The sequence below is a fragment of the Budorcas taxicolor genome, chromosome 12, assembly GCF_023091745.1.
Source record: "Budorcas taxicolor isolate Tak-1 chromosome 12, Takin1.1, whole genome shotgun sequence".
Classification (NCBI taxonomy): Eukaryota; Metazoa; Chordata; class Mammalia; order Artiodactyla; family Bovidae; genus Budorcas; species Budorcas taxicolor.
The window spans coordinates 70808325-70828457 of NC_068921.1; the positions used below are offsets into that span (position 1 = coordinate 70808325).

Consider the following 20133-nt stretch of genomic DNA (forward strand, 5'->3'; position numbering starts at 1 on the left):
TAGTTCTAGCTGTTGCTTCCTGACCTGCATACAGGTTACTCAAGAGCAGGTCAGGTGGCCTGTATTTCTATCTCTTTCAGAATTTTCCACAGTTTATTGTGATCCACACAGTCAAAGGCTTTGGCATAGTCAATAAAGCAGAAATAGATGATTTTCTGGAACTCTCTTGCTTTTTCCATGATTCAGCAGATGTTGGCAATTTGATCTCTGGTTCCTCTGCCTTTTCTAAAACCAGCTTGAACATCAGGAAGTTCACAGTTCACGTATTTCTGAAGCCTGGCTTGTAGAATTTTGAGCATTACTTTACTAGCGTCTGAGATGAGTGCATTTGTGTGGTAGTTTGATCATTCTTTGACATTGCTTTTCTTTGGGATTGAAATGAAAACTGACCTTTTGCAGTCCTGTGGCCACTGATGAGTTTTCCAAATTTGCTTGCATACTGAATGCAGCACTTTCACAGCATCATCTTTCAGAATTTCAAATAGCTCAACTGTAATTCCATCACCTCCACTAGCTTTGTTCCTAGTGATGTTTCCTCAGTCCCACTTGACTTCACATTCCAGGATGTCTGGCTCTAGGTGAGTGATCACACCATCATGATCATCTTGGTGTTCAAGATCTTTTTTCTACAGTTCTTCCATGTATTCTTGCCACCTCTTCTTAATACCTTCTGCTTCTTTTAGGTCCATACCATTTCCGTCCTTTTTCGAGCCTACCTTTGCATGAAATGTTCCCTTGGTGTCTCTAATTCTCTTGAAGAGATCTCTAGTCTCTCCCATTCTGTTGTTTTCCTCTATTTCTTTGCATTGATCACTGAGGAAGGCTTTCTTATCTCTTATTGCTATTCTTTGAAACTCTGCATTCAAATGCTCATATCTTTCCTTTTCTCCTTTGCTTTTCCAGTCTCTTCTTTTCAGAGTTATTTGTAAGGCCTCCCCAGACAGCCTTTTTGCTTTTTTGCATTTCTTTTCCATGGGGATGGTCTTGATCCCTATCTCCTGTACAATGTCATGAATCTCCATCTATAGTTCATCTATCAGGTCTAGTCCCTTAAATCTATTTCTTACTTCCACTGTATAATCATAAGGGATTTGATTTAGGTGATACCTGAATGGTCTAGTGGTTTTCCCTACTTTTTCCAATTTAAGTCTGAATTTGGCAATAGAGAGTTCATGATTTGAGCCACAGTCAGCTCCCAGTCTTGTTTTTGCTCACTGTATAGAGCTTCCCCATCTTTGGCTGCAAAGAATATAATCAATCTAATTTCAGTATTGACCATCTGGTAATGTCCATGTGTAGAGTCTTAGGTTAGGGCTTTTTGCATGATAGCTATCCCACAGTCTGGTTTGCTATCTCAAGTTAGTTCCCTCAAATTGCCCTCAGGGCATTCAGGCCTGTTCTTTATTCTAAGCAACACAGCCCATGCCTCCCTGCTCAGCCCCCACTTGCTAGTGGCAGATGCAGGCATCTGTTCTGCTTCTCTACTGTAGTTACCCTTGGGCATGTAATCTGTGGGTTTTAATTATTTATTTATTTTTCTTCCCAGTTATGTTGCCCTCTGAGGTTCAAAGGCTCGCCACAGACTTGCCAGTGAGAGTGTTTCCTGGTGTTTGGAAACTTCTCTTTCTTAAGTCTCCCTTCCCAGGATGGATCTCCATCTCTATCTCTTTTGTCTCTCTTTTTATCTTTTATATTTTTTCCTGCCTCCTTTTGAAGACAATGGGGTGCTTTTCTGGGTGCCTGATGTCCTTTGCTAGCATTCAAAAGTTGTTTTGTGGAATTTACTCAGCGTTCATATGTTCTTTTGATGAATTTTTTGGGGAGAAAATGGTCTCCCCATTCTATTCCTCAGCCATGTTAGCTATATTTTCTATTTCTGTAAAAAATTTTGTAGAAGAAGAAGCACTTCCCAAGTGGCACAGAGGTAGAGAACCCACCTGCCAATGCAGGAGACACATGAGATGTGGGTTTGATCCCTGGGTCAGGAAGATTCCCTGGTGTAAGAAGTGGCAACCCACTCCAATATCATTGCCTGGAGAATCCCATGGACAGAGGAGCCGGGTGGGCTACAATCCATAGGGTCTCAGAGAGTCAAACACAATTGAGCACATAGAAGAAGAAAGGGGTAAGGATTTGTTTTTATTAGCCAAGTAGGCTTGCTGATATTTTGGTTATTTCTTATTCTTTCCCCTTTAAATATCTGCACATGCACAGTGTTTTTTTTTTTTTAAATCAAAACTATAGCTCATGTTTTTTATAATTAATTTTTATTGGAGCATAGTTGCTTAACTATGTTGTGTTAGTTATGCACAATTTTCTATAAAGTTAAATATCTTTGGATCCTGATTCCTTCCTAATTTTCTATGGTTAACATTTATTTATAGCATTAATGTTCAAAACGTGGTATTTATTTTTTAATTTAACTTTTTATTTTGTATTGGAATATCTCCAACTGACAATGTTGTGATAGTTTCAGATGAATAGCAAAGGGACTTAGTCATCTGTATACGTTCTCCCCCAAGCTCTCCTCCTATTCAGGCTGCCATGTAACATTGAAGAGAGTTCCCTCTGCTGTATAGTAGGTCCTTGTTGGTTATCCATTTTAAATACAGCAGTGTGTACCTGTCCACCCCAAATTCCCTACTTATCCCTTCCCCCCATCCTTCTATCTGGCAATTATAAGTTCATTCTTTGTGAGTCTGTTTCTTTCAAAATGTAGTATTTGATCAAAATGTATGCAGTCTTTCACTTTAATACATTTTATTGCTAATTAGGATGTAATGCATATCCCTGACCATATATTTTGATGTATCTTTCCTTTTTCTGTATTCCTAGAAGGAGAATAACTGGTAAAAGGCTGAATTGTTTTCCATCAGGTTCAGACCAATTTGCCCTCTTAACAACCCTAGTGTGCTTATTTCATTGTCAACTTTAAGTACATGAATTACATTTCTTCTTGGCCTAAAGTTGAAAATAATTCAGTTTTAATTTGAATTTCTTTGATTTGTGTGTTCTCAGTCACTCAGTTGTGTTCAACTCTCTGCAGCCCCATGGACTATAGCCTGTCAGGCTACTCTGTCCATGCGATTTCCCAGGCAAGAATATTGGAGTTGGTTGCCATTTGATTTGTAGAGATGGAACATTTTTTTATGTCTATTGACCATTTGGTTGTCTTTCTTTGAATGTCTCTTAATAGATTTTCTCCCTAGAGAGCATTTTAATTTTTGAAATAACTTGTAATAGTGTGTATAATGTTATTTCAGATTTTCATTTGTTCTTTAATTCAGTATGGAATTTTAATATATCATTAATTAACATTTAGCTTTTTTTTTTTTTTTTGGTTCATCCTGTGGCTTTTGTAATATGTCTTTTAAAAACCCTAGCATCATGTAAATCTCTGTATTTACTTTTAGCCCCCCCCCCTTTTTTTTCTAATAATCAAGGCAGCTAATATGTTTTTCAGTATTTAGTATAAGACAGACCCCATTTTTCCAAACAGTCCATATTCCCATCATGGTTAATTGAATGATTCTTCCTTTTTCCCATTATTGGAAATCAGTGGCACAATTTATGAACCATGTCCAGTCTGATGAGACTCCCCCTGGTGATGTTCCTCCTGTCCTCACTGCAACCTCTGGGGTGAGCTCTGCATTTCTCTCCACCCTCATCCCAGAGGCCAGAAGGCTGGGGGTGAGTGCAGGACCTGTCCCCAGGGATGAGCTGGAGCAGGGTCTTGGATTAGATGCATTTGGCCCATCAGGGAGTGGTTACATCCTCGCTCCCTGACACTGGCCATGTCTCAGTCAGTGAACTGTCCCCTTGCAAAGGGAGTGTGGATGTGGAAACTATCTCTGGTGTCAAGACAGATTCTCTGGAGACTCTTGTCAGAGAAGCTGCTGACATGAGGGGGCATGTGAGCTGGCTGAGGGCTGAGATGGTTTAGGGAGGTTGGTCCTGTAAGGCCCTTAGTAACTATCAGTTGTGGAGACATATAAATGTTTAATTTCAAACTAGTATTCTTTGCACCATTTTCAAAATATCACTTGTATGCATCTTGTTGTTCTTCATTAACAGTCAGAAATCCACATCTTATAGATGGAGGCTGGGTGAGCTCTCCAGGGCTCTTTCTCTGGCTTCAGCCTGTTTCCCTTGTAAACTGTTTATCTTGAGTTTTGGTAATCTTCAACAATAAGTACAGCCCCAAGCAAGATGGAGAAAATCCCAAATGTATATTCAGATTTACTTCTATGTCCTTATGAGCAAATGCACTGCCTAACAGTGCAGTTTAGTTTATTCTTGATTTTGGGGGTCTTTCTAGTTCTGCCTCTCATCAGTGAAGAGGTATCAGGCTGTGTCCTTTCAGGTGTGTCAGGTGGATAATTTGCCTTTCTGAGTCTTCCTTGAGTTCCCTGATCATGTTGATTCCTTCTCTCTGTTGACCTGAAACAAAGAGACTGTCAGATATTTCTCCAGCAAAGATGAGTTTATTTGGGTTCAGCAGAGAATTGCAGTTCAAGATTTCAAGCCAGTGTTAGTCACATGCAAGGCCCCAAAGTGCAAGGAATGGAGAGCACTTTTATAGAGGGGAAGGGAAGATGGGAGGAATGTTAAACAGTGTCCATTTCTTTTCATTGGCTGAGTCCTTGCCAGGAAATGAGAGGAGTCTTTCTTCTTTCTGTTGGGTGCTACTGTTGTTGTAACTTCATGTATCAAAGTTATCAGAGGCTTTCTACTGGGGACCACATAGGATTACTGGATAGCACTCTGGTGGTAATGACTGCTCTTTGTTTGGAAGGACTTGTCCTGTTCAGAGCAACAGTGACCCTCTCAGCATCCCAGGGAGGTGTTCTCTCCAGGTGTTCTCCCTACTTTCCAGAGGCCAATACTGAGAGGTTTTGTGGCTAGTTCATGCTCATACAACCAGGAAGTGGCAAAGTCTAGACTCTAACACAGGAAGATTTCCAAATGAGGTACATCAGGTGCAATTTTTGTTTCTCATTAAAATTTTTCAAACTGGAAAAGGCCCACAACATAAAATTTACCATCTTGATGATTTTTAAGCATTATTAAAAATAATATGTTCATTATTGCTCATTATTGTTAACTATCCTCACATTACCATGCAACCAGTTTCCAGCACTGTTTTCATCCTGTACTGGTGTGCTATCAAAGACTAACTCCCTACTTCCCTTGTCCCCAGCCCCTGGCAATCATGAGGCCACTTTTTTTCTTTTTGAATTTGACTGCTCAGAGGACTTCACATAAATCAAATAATAAAATATTTGTCCTTTGTGATGCATCATTTTACAAGCCCACCGTCAGTGTGCAGGGTTCTCCACATCTTTGCCAACACTTTTTTCTCTTCTTTTTTTCCCCATGGTAGCCCTCCTAATACATGTGAGCTGATGTTTCATTGTACTTTTTTTTTTTTTTTTGCATTTGCATTTGCATTTCCCTCATAATTAGTGACATTGAGCATCTTTTCCTCTTCAAGCAGAATTTTAGAGAGTGTCTTTTGGGGCAGGATGTCATCATCTAGATAAGTCCCAGTGCTAATTCCTTGGACATTTTCTGTAGGGAACAAGTGTGGAATAAATCACCCAACATGTTTCAAACATGTTTAGTGGTAAAACTTGCAGATTTATCCCTTTATTTCAGAAGGAAATTGAGACCTAGAGTTATTAAAGGTTGTGGAGGTGCTGAACTGGAGTGAAGCAAACAGAGGACAGCTGAGGCCCTGGGTGCTCAGAACCACTGCTGGGACTAGAGTCCAGTCTTTTGACTCCTGGACCGGGGTTCTTTAGAGCTGTCAAAATACCAGGATTATGAAGTTCTCTCTCTCTTATTGCTTCTTTAATGAGTCATGGATATTCGTACATTCAACAAATAGTTCTTGAGTGTCTGTACACATGTTCTCCTAAGAATAACAGGATAAAACGTGATCTCTGTTATTGCTGTTATTCTGTTGCTCAGTTGGGTCCATCTCTTTGCAACCCCATGGATCAGCACACCAGGCTGCCCTGTCCTTTGTTCTCTCCCGGAGTTTGTTCAAGTTAATGTCCATTGAGTAGGTGATGTTATCTAACCATCTCTTCTTCTGGTGCCGTCTTCTTCTGCCTTCAATCTTTCCCAGAATCAGGTTCTTTTCCAGTCAGTCAGCTCTTCACATCACAGCTCTTCACAGGTTGGCCAAAATATTCAAGCTTCAGCATCAGGCCTTCCAGTGAATATTCAGGATTGTTTTCCTTTAAGATTGACTGGTTTGACCTCTATCCATGGGTTATTATGGTGTGGCCTTGGAAATTTCTTTCCCTGGCAATATTTGTAAAATGGTGTTTACCTATGGGCTGTCTCTGCATACTATTATTATTTAAATAATGCATAATCAATCTGAATAGTTTCTTTTGGAGGGATCCTCCGTACAGTTACTGTTTTTTCCCTTTATAACAATTGCAGAGAGATAAGTTGAGATTATGTAAATGTCATCTTCACATCAAACTTTCACCCACTGGTTTTAATTTCCATTGATGATTTTCTGACTTGATTGTTCCTTTTATGCTTGTTTGCATTTGTTTGCAAGGGCTTTCCTTTCTCTCCTGTTTATGTAGCAGTGCAATTCATGGATTCTTTCATTATTTACTGGGTTTGGGTTTTTTTGCCATTTGTTTTGATGCTCAAAGTATCCCCGATTTGTCTAGCAAGAACCATTCCAGCTTCTCTGTCCTTTCTACTCATCCTTGTGGTTCCTTGAGTCTTCCTTATTTTATGGCACAAGATGTCCCAGACCCATCTAAGCCCTTCTCTGCCTGTTGGTCTTGGCCTGTAGACAGTGAGGCTTTTGCTGGGAATGCCTGGGGCTCTGCTCAACAGATCTCATACTAGTTATGAGAAGCCCCCACAGAAATTCTCCTTTTGGAGTAAATGTTGTGGCTGGACCAGCCCTTGTGGTTCTTAGGATTGTGAGACACATCTCAGCAACAACCATTAGGGAACTTTGAAATGCCAAGGTGTATCACTCAAGGTGTATCACCGCCAGAGGGTACAGGACACACCTGGGTTGACACAGTGAGGTTAGAGAAACAGAAAGCTCATGAGAAAGCCTGGACCTGGGGTTCTTCCTTTTTGGGGTTGAGGGTAGGATGTCTAAGATTTTAATGGTTCACTCTTTTTTGGTAAATTTAAAATATAACAGCGGGAATTAAAGTGCGGGAAGGGGGAAGCAAACAGTCTGTGAAATGGTTTCTTATCAGGTCAACCAGAGCTTTCTAAAACCGGGAACTTCACGGGTGGGGTAGCCTGGCTCTTTATCTCGTTGTGTAGCTATTCACTGGAGATGAATGTCTTTGACATGGATGTCTCCAAAGCTTCATGTTGGGCTGTTACATTACAATAAAAAAAAAAAATGAATTATCAGTGCTGACACACACAGCCCCAACCTTGGAACCAGCCATTTATTCAGTTGGTTCCTTTTAGGTAAGAAGGATATTAAAAAGCCAAGACCTGGGTGAAGGGGGCCAAAGGACACAAACTTCCAGTTGTAAAATAAGTTACACAGTAGGATTAACTATAGTCACCAGACTGCACATTACATCCTCATGAAAGTCAAAGTCACTCAGTTGTGTCTGACTCTTCGCAACCCCACGGACTGTACAGTCCATGGAATTCCTGCCTGCAATGCGGGAGACCTGGCTTTGATCCCTGGGTTGGGAAGATCCCCTGGAGAAGGGAAAGGCTATCCACTCCAGCATTCTGGCCTGGAGAATTCCATGGAATGTATAGTCCATGGGGTCACAAAGGGTCAGACATGACTGAGCAACTTTCATTTTCACTTTAATGAAGGTGTAATGTCCAGTCTGATGACTATAGTTAATGCTACTGTATTGAATATTTGAAAGCTGATAAGAGAGTAGACCTTTAAAGTTCTTCCCACAAGAAAAAAAAGTGTAATTGTGTTAAAACCCCAAGATCAGGGAGCTAGAATGCTCTTTGCTACCAGTGTGTCATTGCTTCTGGGGCCTCTCAGCATACAGAGTTAGGGAGTGTGTAGGTGTCTGTGTGTGAGTGTGTAAACACATATCTAAATATTCTGCCATACCTCTATATATTTAAAATATAGTTGTTGTTTTTTTTTTAACAAAGCCCATCACTGTAGGATTCTAATTAGAGCAGTGTAATCTAGATATATGTCACTGCCCTTTTAATTTTTAATAGGTGGCTAAACCCCTTGTTTAAAATTGGTTACCAACGAAAATTAAAGCAAGATGACCTGTATTCAGTGCTTCCAGAAGATCGCTCCCAGCACCTTGGAGAAGAGCTGCAATGGTGAGCACATGCAGCAGGGAGAAGGGGAGGAAGAGTGAGAATTTCCACATGGGGCTAAAGGTGTCCAGGGGCTTTGCCTTCCTCTGGGTTCTTCCAAGTCTCCTCCCCTGACACTGCATGCTCACCCCCTTAGGCTGACCTGGGCCTTAGCCCACTTTGGAGGCTGGGGGAGCCCATGTTCCCTGTGCATCTGTGGATGTGGAGGGAGCCCGCAGCCACGGCCCTTGAGGCCAAGCTCTGTCCCCAAATGTGGGGCCTCTGGAGGAGGGAATCTGCCCTCCTGAGCTGCTCATGACCTGTGAGTCCAGCAAAGCTTGGCAGGAACTTGTTTCCTGAGACTGGGACTTTTACCTCAAGGCCTGTTTTCTGGTGCTTCGGTCTACACTGCTCATCCTTCAGGCGCCCTGTGACCCATTAGCCAGCATCTATGGGGCAGCCGCGGAGCGCCCTGTAGTGCAGGCCCGTCTTCTGCTCCGCCCGCCCCCGTTTTACCTGAGCAGGGCTCTTCACTGTGCTTTGTTTCTCTTCACAGGTACTGGAATCGAGAAGTTTTGAGAGCCAAGAAAGACGCACGGGAGCCTTCTTTAATGAAAGCAATCGTCAAGTGTTACTGGAAATTCTATTTCATTTTGGGACTACTTATGTTTCTGGAGGTAAAAGCTTTTCCATACTGTGCATTGCTTCTCAGTGTGTGCAGATCAGTACTGAGGTGGATGAGATGGGGGTGGGGGAGAGAGGACAGTGGTTTAAGGTCTGAAGTTAAAACTTGTCTGTGAATCAGGATGTAGTTCAGCAGTTGTATTTACTTTCAGAATGGACAGATGCTTAAAGGACAAATGCTCCAGGGGATTACTATTGGGTTGGCAAAAAAAATTCTTTCAGATTTTCCCATAACAACTTATGGCAAAACTTCAATGAACTTTTTGCCAAGCTAATGTTTTTCCTTTAACTAATTAAAACATAGTATTGTGGAAGGATGACACTGACAAGAAAAAACTTTTATACCATATTAGGACATTGTTCAGTTCAGTTCAGTTGCTCAGTCACGTCCGACACTTTGAGACCCCATGGACTGAAGCACGCCAGGCCTCCCCATCCATCACCAACTCCCAGAGTTTACTCAAACTCGTGTCCATTGAGCCGATGATGGCATCCAACTATTTCATCCTCTGTCGTCCCCTTTTCCTCTCACCTTCAATCTTTCCTAGCATCAAGGTCTTTTCAAATGAATCAGTTCTTCGCATCAGGTGGCCAAAGTATTGGAGTTTCAGCTTCAACATTAGTGCTTCCAATGAACACCCAGGACTGATCCCCTTTAGGATGGACTGATTGGATCTCCTTGCAGTCCGAGGAACTCTCAAGAGTCTTCTCCAACATCACAGTTCAAAAGCATCAGTTATTTGGCACTCAGCTTTCTTTATAGTCCAACTCTCACATCCATACATGACTACTAAAAAACCATAGCCTTGACTAGACAGACCTTTGTTGGCAAAGTAATGTCTCTGCTTTTTAATATGCTATTTAAGTTGGTCATAACTTTTCTTCCAAGGTAAGCATCTTTTTATTCCATGGCTGCAGTCACCATCTACAGTGATTTTGGAGCCCCCCAGAATAAATTCTGCCACTTTTTACACTGTTTCTCCATCTATTTCCCAAAAAGTGATGGGACCAGATGCCATGATCTTAGTTTTCTGAATGTTGAGCTTTAAGCCAACTTTTTCACTCTCCTTTTTCAGTTTTGTCAAGAGGCTCTTTAGTTCTTCTTCACTTTCTCTCATAAGGGTGGTGTCATCTGCGTATCTGAGGTTATTTGCATTTCTCCCAGCAATCTTGATTCCAGCTTGTGCTTCCTCCAGCCCAGAGTTTCTCGTGATGTACTCTACATATAAGTTAAATAAGCAGGGTGACAATATACAGCCTTGATGTACTCCTTTTCCTATTTGGAACAAGTCTGTTGTTCCATGTCCAGTTCTAACTATTGCTTCCTGACCTGCATATAGGTTTCTCAAGAAGCAAGTCAGGTGGTCTGGTATTCCCATCTCTTTCAGAATTCTCCACAGTTTATTGTGATCCACATATTCAAAGTCTTTGGCATAGTCAATAAAGCAGAAATAGATGTTTTTCTGGAGCTCTCTTGCTTTTTTGATGATCCAAAGGATTTTGGCAATTTTATCTCTGGTTCCTCTGAATTTTCTAAAACCAGCTTGAACATCTGGAAGTTCATGGTTCACATATTGCTGAAGCCTGGTTTGGAGAATTTTGAGCATTACTTTACTAGTGTGTGAGATGAGTGCAATTGTGCGGTAGTTTGAGCATTCTTTGTCATTGCCTTTCTTTGGGATTGGGATGAAAACTGACCTTTTCCAGTCCTGTGGCCACTGCTTAGTTTTCCGAATTTGCTGGCATATTGAGCGCTACACTTTCACAGCATCATCATTTAGGATTTGAAATAGCTCAACTAGAATTCCATCACCTCCACCAGTAGTGATATTTCCTAAGGCCCACTTGACTTCACATTCCAGAATGTTTGGCTCTAGGTGAGTGCTTACACCATCATGATTATCTGGGTCATAAAGATCTTTTTTTGTACAATTCTTCTGTGTATTCTTTGTTAGCATTCAGTAAATGATATAAATGCTAAAAGTGATCCTTGAGAAAAAGAACATCCTACAACCTCAAGGAATATGTGCCTTATGGTTTGGGTAAGGTAAACTTGGATCACAGCCCAAAACATAAGACATTTTATAGTCACTCAACAAGTAATTGTTGCCTAGCAAATAACTTGCCTGGGACACATCTGATAAATGCTTTCCTAAGAAGGGATCATTTTCTCTCGCATTCCTGTGAACCAGAACCTGGGGCCCTGAGTCTGGGTGGGAGCTGCCAGAGCTCCAAAGCACACCCTTCCCTGGGCTGCTCCCCCCTCATGGGCCAGGTCACCCAAACCAGAGCCCCTGTGGGGAGGAGCTCTAGCTTCACCCTTAATTGGGGAGAATCCATGCACCACCCATGCTGGTTTCTATCCCTGGCTGTGGGGGTTGTTTGTTGGTTGAAGGGAGAGTCTTGGTAGCCTGGGACTGGCATAGAGTATAGGAGGGGATGTGCAGGAGAAAACCAGAGCAGAAAGCTGTGAGGTCAGTGACCTCCATGACCCTGAAGATCCTGGGTCAAGATCCCCCAGAGGACAGTCCACCTGGGGACATAGTGCCGGCAGCCCCCTGTTATGGCTGAGGCTGCTGGAGGTTTGCTGCAGACCCTGCTGGGTGGCTTGTGCTCTCCATGCTCCCTTAGTGCTGCCTTAGGGATACGGGTTGGCTGTGAGTATGTGAGGGCAGGAGGGATGGAAGATGCAGTTGCTGTGAAAGGGATGTTTTAGGTGGAGAAGGTGTGAGTTTTCTGTCCATTGTGTTGGGGTGAGGTGGGTGGGCCAGCTAGTTTACAGGTGGCCAGTGTGGCTCTTGCTTAAAGGCTGTGCTGTACTGAAGGGCACTGCAGGCAGTGGGCAGCTGGGTAGGTAAAGTCCACCCCACACAACTGGAGAAACAGAGAATCTGTCAGCTTTCAGGTGACTGGGTGGTCCTGGGAGATGGAGTTCTTGTTGATGCCAAAGGTGGGTTGACCATTGTGTCAGAGGGTAGGGCAGGTGTGTGGGGCAGAGTGCCACCTTAGACAGGGCTTTCACCACCAAGATTCTGCAGTGCCTTGTGAAGGGAGGGGTGGTGTTGATTTCTAAGTTGTCCAGCCCCAGGAACACTTCCTACTGGGAATCCAGGATGGCCAGGCCTGGGGGCCTGTAAGGTGTCAGTTGGTAGATCCCCGGCCCCTCCTTCAGGAGGCTGGCTGTGGGGTGGTCATGGCAGAGAAGTGGGGAGTCGAGGACCTTGAAAACAAGGAAGTTCGTCCTCTGTAGTACTAGAAGTTCTAGTAGCATTAACAGGGGCTCCTACTCAGTAGTCATGGTGGTGGCAGCAGCAGTACCATTAGTAGTGCAGTAGGAACAATGGTAAGTACTCAAAATACATTATGTATCAGGAACTGCCAAGAGCACATTATGTGTAATATCACTCTTATTCCTTGGACTAATTCAGTGAAGTTGTAGGTTTCATATTACCCCATTTTAGAAGAGAGGACACAGTCAAAGTAGTTACATAGGATGCCTGGTCACACGGAGCATAAAGAACAAACTGAGGTTCCACTTCAGGCACTCTGATTTATGAGTGTGTTCATCTCAATGACTGAGAGCTCGTCCAGGGTCAGAAAGTCTTGTCTTTAGAGCTTTGTATTCATGGTGCCAGACACATGCATTCTGAACTTTATCCAAAGATAATAAATAGGATGATGAGAACTTGCTGGAGCAAGAAGTCAGATTTGGGATTGAAAATGAGGGTAGAGTTCAGGTGACCATGTCCCCCGGGTCCCAGATTTGACTAGGATGTTGACACTAGCAGCAACATCATGCTGTGTTCAGAGGGACCAGGAGCACTTTAACCTTCCCCTCATTACCATCCCTAAGTGGTGATAATTTTAGATAGTGGAAGATCTAAACTCAGCTCAGGATTCTCTGAAACATGAACACATTTACTTTGTGACCTCCTGCCCTCTTTTAATTCCTCTGGTACACAGAGTGACTTATGTGCTATCCATGGTTTCCAGATGGTGCTGTGACCAACCACAATGAAGGCACTTTTAGCAGCACCAGTGGGAAGAGACAGGGTGATGCCAGTCCAGGGTGAGGATTCTGGGGTTAGGATTTCAAAGTGTGAAACCTCTGTCCTGTGAGAATTGAGGAGTGATCATAATGCTTGGGAAAATAAGTACCTGGCTAATGTTCAACCTGGAGCACATGCAGGTACATACCCTAATTAGAACAGAACAGCCAGTGAGTTCCCTGCCTGCCTGGCCCCTCTGTGAACCTCCATGGGGATCTTGGGTGAGGAAAACAGGTGTCCTCCTGCCCAGGGCCCTCAGGGTAGAAAGGAGGAGCCTGAAGACTCTTCTTGGACCAGAGACACAGAGAACACTCCCCAGGTCATCAGCACTTTTCTCTGAGAGATGAGGTTTTCACCTGCTGGTGTGTAAGTGGGGTGACCTCAAAGAGTCAGAGTGGGTTCACTCACTCCCCTCCCTTGAGCGGGGAGGAGTGGCCAGGGTTTATGTCCTCTTCCTGGGCACCTTAGAAATGGCTGACCTTGTCTAATCACTGACCTTTGTCCAAGGCCATTTTTGCTGGTTGTCTCTGTTTTAGGTAGAGGCTATAGGAAGGCACATATTTGTGTAAATCTTCACTTTGGAGCTCAGCTGATAGGCAGGAAGTAAAGAGAATCCTCTGTGTCACATAGTGGGCTTTGTGCCTTGACTCAGGGCTGGTTCCCTGAGAGCTGAGTGGTCTTTGCATTTATTTCCCACTCCTTTCTTCCATGTGTCCCTCACTTCTGCTCAACCCAGGAGGATGAGGAGTGGCTGCTGGTGGCAGAGGTACTGTGGGCTCAGAACAACCACTGAGGACCACACAATAAAGGAGAGGAGGAGGGGGCATGAAGCCAAGCAGACAGGGATCTGCAGAGCAGACCTGCTGTGTGTACCCTGCTGATTCTTGAGAGCATAGCATTAGCCATCAGATATTAGTAGTATACACAGTGATGAACTTGAGACATATATGAGGGTGATGCTTTTCAATTCATTTTTAAAAAAAAATATATTGTCTCACTGAAAAAAATTTAAAAATTGAAGTATGATTGACTTATTATATTAGTTTCAGGTATACAGCATGGTATTCAGTATTTTTGTACATTATAAAATGATCACCCTGATCAGTCTAGTTACCCTCTGTCACCACACAATGTTAGTCCAGTGTTATTGATTGTATTTCCTATGTTGTACATTACATCCCCACAACTTATTTATTTTATAATTGGAAGTTTGTACCTCTTAATCTCCCTCACCTATTTCACTCATCTTCCAATCCCCCTCAATCCATTTTCTTTAATAAGTTAAGGAAATAGGTGACCCCTTTTTTTAAAAAAGATTGCTTTCATAATGGTGAAAAATTTAAAATTCTGCTTAAAAATGAAACTTTTAATTAGTGTCCAGAAAAGTTGGCTTTTAGAAGTGAGTTTTCTCAAGAGTTTATGTTCTGCCATGATGGCCTGTAAACAGCAACAAATTTTGTAAGCCCTTTGTGAAACCAGCCTCTGGCATTAAGGATAGAATAGGTCTCTTCCCAGGACTCCTGTCTCTTGTGCTTACTGTAGAAATCTTTGCTATTTTTTTTTTTCTTTCTGGTATGACAACATGTTTCTAGTTTACACCAAAAATATCTGGGCATTTTTAAGTACAGATTATGCCCCAGCCCTAGAATCTCCATTTCTCCAAGCAGCCATGGTTCCTTCTAGTGGGAAATGGTATTTAGAGACTGCATTCTGGGCACTAGGGGTGCTCACTGCTGTTGGGTTAGTTATTGTTTCTCAACTTTTTCATTGGACAAAGCTAGAATATATATTTTAGAGGAAACAAACCTTGAGTTTATAAGGATATTTCCAATCTAATCAGATTCAGGGCACTAGTGCTTTTTTTTTTTTTTTAACCTCTTAGATTGTTATCTCTTTTCTCACATCATCTCTTTTCTTCCATGCCTAATCTCAGATCTCAATCATATCCACATAATTATTCATTTAAAAATCTTATAGTATCAACACTATTAACCATAATGTGACTTTTGGAAGATTTTGTTGTTGTTTTTGCTGTTCATATTGTCCCTAGGTAGGCATATCACACAGGGAATGTGGTTTCAAATAAAAAAAAAAAAAACCTTCAATAATTATTTTTTGTATAGCTTTGACAGCCTACTGGATGGATATAATTTTTGTTTTATTTGACTCTGAAATTTTAGAAATAGCTTTTGAAAACTTAATTGTTTTATAATTATAGTTCTATATAATGTTTTCACAATTCCAAAGTCAAATCAATAGAGGAGGCTATTTTTAAAGACTGGTATGCTTGTTGGCTATAGTTTTTCCTGTGGTCATGTATGGATGTGAGAGTTGGACTGTGAAGAAGGCTGAGCGCCGAAGAATTGATGCTTTTCAACTGTGGTGTTGGAGAAGACTCTTGAGAGTCCCTTGGACTGCAAGGAGATCCAACCAGTCCATTCTGAAGATCAGCCCTGGGATTTCTTTGGCAGGAATGATGCTAAAGCTGAAACTCCAGTACTTTGGCCACCTCATGTGAAGAGTTGACTCATTGGAAAAGGCTCTGATGCTGGGAAGGATTGGGGGCAGGAGGAGAAGGAGATGACAGAGGATGAGATGGCTGGATGGCATCACGGACTCAATGAACGTGAGTCTGAGTGAACTCCGGGAGATGGTGATAGACAGGGAGGCCTGGCATGCTGCGATTCATGGGGTCACAAAGAGTCGGACACGACTGAGCGACTGAACTGAACTGAACTGAATGTTTGTTGGCTCCATTCTAATTCTCCCTTTCCTTTTGGAGGTAACATTACAAATTTTGATTCATGTTTTCATTTTGTAAATATAGTATTTTATACACATTAATTTTTTTCTGTGGCATCAAATGAAAGGTCTGAATTTCATCATTGGATTCTTAAGAGTTTGGGTTCATAAGTATTTTCCTTAGAAGCATAATATATGTAACATGTAACTCAGATTAACACCCTCTGTGGTGCTTGTAAGTCCTTCAAAGCAGGTTCATGACCCCTTCATGCCCAGACACCCTGATGATGCAGGAGAACAGCAGATGCTTACATGGGATTAATTTCTGCATCCAGCATCTTCTAGGGAGAGGGAACTTCAGGCTCCATCCCTAGTCATTTGAACCTAAACCAGTTTCTGGAAGCTTGGCTTCAGGCTCAGAGTACTCTTAAACCCTTCCAGGTGATGCTAAGATTCAGTCAGGATGAAGACCACTGTGTCAGGAGGAGTAAAGTTATATTTAGAATCCTAATGGTTATTATTTTCCCAGATTCACTGCTCTTCCTCCTTAGCTCTGAATCTTTCTCAATTCTACTGTTTGTCACCTGTTCCCCCTATACTGAAGATAAATGGCCTAATCATTTTTCCCACTAGCTCATTCTTTACTGCTTATATGTTTCCCTCAAACATTTTTTTTTTCTTAGTCTGATATAGCTTGTTTCTGCTTCCTGTGTTTTCCTAATTTTTCTCATGGAACAGAGAAGGTGGAGTTGGGTAAGAAACCTTGTAAGTATGTGTGGAAATGTAATGGAGAAACTATACTGACTAGGGAAATTTTAGCACTTAACCCTGTGAGAAGTTGCCCTAAGAAGCAGGAAATGGGGCCCAAAAGTCAAGTGCCTTTGGGAGGCTGAGTATCAAAGACTCTCTCAAAATTGTCTGTGTCAGAGACTTTCATTCTTATAGAACCTTAATTGAATGTTGTCATATTATATGGGCTCTTAAAAATCTTTCATGGTTTCACAGTTGTGAAGAATTCCCGTGAAGGAGTAAGAACTATATTCTCAATTGGTTTGTGGAAAAAATATTCACAAATCAAACATAGACTGATGTCAAAGATGAACGGTTTTAGGGCACAATATTTGATCTTGTGCCTGCGTATCCAGAAAGTTTTAATTTGGTTAGTTTCAAGTTTGATAGTGAATATTTTCTCAGCTGTTTTATTCCTCACTAGTTGAGGATTAGAATCAAGAACAGACAGAAGGGGGGAAATTATAGGCCATGGACTGGCATTACTTCTTAGTGAGGCTGTTTACTCAACTGGGTTATTAAATGCTGTCTCAGCAGAAAAATCCAGACACTTAGGCGATAATGACCTGCCTTTATTTTGCACTCTCTTTTGCTGGATTTGTTGCATTTATCAGTATTCTTTTAGGTGGGTGACATTACTCTTACTTCTGTAATTACAATGATGTTAGGTTCAAATAGAGAGCTGAGTAACAGCAGTGATTCTCAAAGAGAATCATAATTTTAGGACACTTTGGAATAGTAAGTGTTACTGCTGGGCTTCTAGTGGAGACCACTGGGTTTGTAAGTTAAAGCACTGGGCTGCCCTCGGTTGTGTCTGGGCTGGGACTGCCTATGTATAGTTTGACTTTCTTGCTTCTCTGTGTAAGTCTCCAGACTTCTATCTCAGTAAACTCTATAATAAATTGTGTTTTACAGTCTATGATATGACGGGCTCTTCTTAAACTTCAGTGCCTCTAGGGTTGAATGATGGGACTTGCTGGAAATGTAACAGTGAGCCTTTGTGTCTTGAGAACCGGTCATCTTACTCTGATATGGTCATCTTACTCATAAATCTTCCACTAAATAGTCTTCTCTGGAGTATATGAAATCTGTGATCTTGTGGATGGTAAAGCAGTTGTTACAGCCTATGAACATGTGTGTGTAGACCAAGACAAAGATTGTAGGGCTTCAGTGTCACCTCCATTTGAGGAATGGGGTCAGCTTTCTGTAAATAATCTGATCAGGTACTAGTTGGTTGAGCAGAAAATGCATTTTAGTTATGCTTCATGCTTTGAGTTATGGATTATCCTCTTCCTCTTGTGGGTTCCTCAACTTTGTAGAGACAGAAGAGAGCTATCAAAAACAAGCCCATCTGGGGACTTCCCTGATGGTCCAGTGGTTAAGAGTCTGCCTTCCAATGCAGGGGTCATGGGTTTCATCCCTGGTTGGGAAATTAAGATATCATGTGCCTCAGGGCAACTAAGCTGGCACTTGCCAACTAGAGAAGCCTATGCTCTGCAATGAAGACCCAGCACAGAAGAAAAAAAAAAAAAAAAAGTTTTGTGCTGGAGATTTCTTGGTGGGATGTTCCACAGTCAAGTACACCAGTTGATGGTGGAAGTTGATAGAGAACAAATTTAGATGTTAATTAAAAACAATCAATGTTACATCATGTGGGAGATAGCCAAAATACTCAAAATATCCCTAAAAACATTGAAAGTCATTTCACCATCTTAATTATATTAATCACTTTATATAAATCCATGTAAGTTAGTTCAGTTCAGTTCAGCCACTCAGTCTTGTCCCACTCTTTGTGACCCCACGAATTGCAGCATGCCAGGCCTCTGTGTCCATCACCAACTCCCGGAGTTCACTCAAACTCAGGTCCATCGAGTCGGTGATGCCATCCAGCCATCTCATCCTCTGTCATCACCTTCTCCTCCTGCTCCCAATCCCTCCCAGCATCAGAGTCTTTTCCAATGAGTCAACTCTTTGCATGAGGTGGCCAGAGTACTGGAGTTTCAGCCTTAGCATCATTCCTTTCACAGAACACCCAGGACTGATCTCTTGGGTGAGTCCAAGGGACTCTCAATCTCAAGAGTCTTCTCCAAAAGCACAGTTCAAAAGCATCAAATTCTTTGGTGCTCAGCTTTCTTCACAGTCCAACTCTCACATCCATACATGACTACTGGAAAAACCATAGCCTTGACTAGACAGACCTTTATTGGCAAAGTAATGTCTCTGGTTTTGAATATGCTATCTAGGTTGGTCATAACTTTCCTTCCAAGGAGTAAGCATCTTTTAATTTCATGGCTGCAGTCACCATCTGCAGTGATTTTGGAGCCCCCCAAAATAAAGTCTGACACTGTTTCCACTGTTTCCCCATCTATTTCCCATGAAGTGATGGGACCAGATGCCATGATCTTCGTTTTCTGAAGGTTGAGCTTTAAGCCAACTTTTTCACTCTCCTCTTTCACTTTCTTCAAGAGGCTTTTTAGTTCCTGTTCACTTTCTGCCATAAGGGTGGTGTCATCGGTATATCTGAGGTTATTGATATTTCTCCCGGCAATCTTGATTCCAGCTTGTGCTTCTTCCAGCCCAGCGTTTCTCATGATGTACTCTGCATATAAGTTGAATAAGTAGGGTGACAATATACAGCCTTGATGTACTCCTTTTCCTATTTGGAACCAATCTGTTGTTCCATGTCCAGTTCTAACTGTTGCTTTCTGACCTGCATACAGGTTTCTCAAGAGACCAGTCAGGTGATCTGGTAGTCCCATCTCTTTCAGAATTTTCCACAGTGTATTGTGATCCACACAGTCAAAGGCTTTGGCATAGTCAATAAAGCAGAAGTAAATGTTTTTCTGGAGCTCTCTTGCTTTTTGGATGATCCAGCACATGTTGGCAATTTTATCTCTGGTTCCTCTGCCTTTTCTAAAACCAGCTTGAACAACTGGAAGTTCACAGTTCATGTATTGCTGAAGTCTGGCTTGGAGAATTGGGAGCATTATTTTACTAGCGTGTGAGATGAGTGCAATTGTGCAGTAGTTTGAGCATTCTTTTGCATTGCCTTTCTTTGGGATTGGAATGAAAACTGACCTTTCCCAGTCCTGTGGCTACGGCAGAGTTTTCTAAATTTGCTGGCATATTGAGTGCAGCCCTTTCACATCATCATCTTTCAGGATTTGAAATAGCTCAACTGGAATTCCATCACCTCCACTAGCTTTATTCGTAGTGATGTTTTCTAAGGCCCACTTGACTTCACATTCCAGGATGTCTGGCTCTAGGTGAGTGATCACACCATCATGATTATCTTGGTCGTGAAGATCTTTTTTGTGCAATTCTTCTGTGTATTCTTGCCATCTCTTCTTAATATCTTCTGCTTCTGTTAGGTCCATACCTTTTCTGTCCTTTATCGCACCCATCTTTGCATAAAATGTTCCCTTAGTTAAGTGGGGGGAAAAAACCCTTCTTGGCCATATTTCCACACTCAATTCTCTACTGAAATGTAACTTTTAATAAAATGCTCCTTTTTAAAAACAAATTGTGGTAGGCGATGTAAAGTGGATACTATATGCCAATGTGGAATGGA

The 20133-nt window shown here is 41.9% G+C and overlaps 1 protein-coding gene across 1 annotated transcript in view; it reads left to right on the forward strand.

Moving 5' to 3' along the window:
* LOC128057590 (ATP-binding cassette sub-family C member 4-like) overlaps positions 1–20133 on the forward strand; it is a 192481-nt gene that overhangs the window by 8603 nt on the left and 163745 nt on the right. The window contains 2 exon segments of the mRNA XM_052650038.1: positions 8212–8322; positions 8855–8975. Of these exon segments, the coding sequence (XP_052505998.1) occupies positions 8212–8322; positions 8855–8975 (232 nt within the window).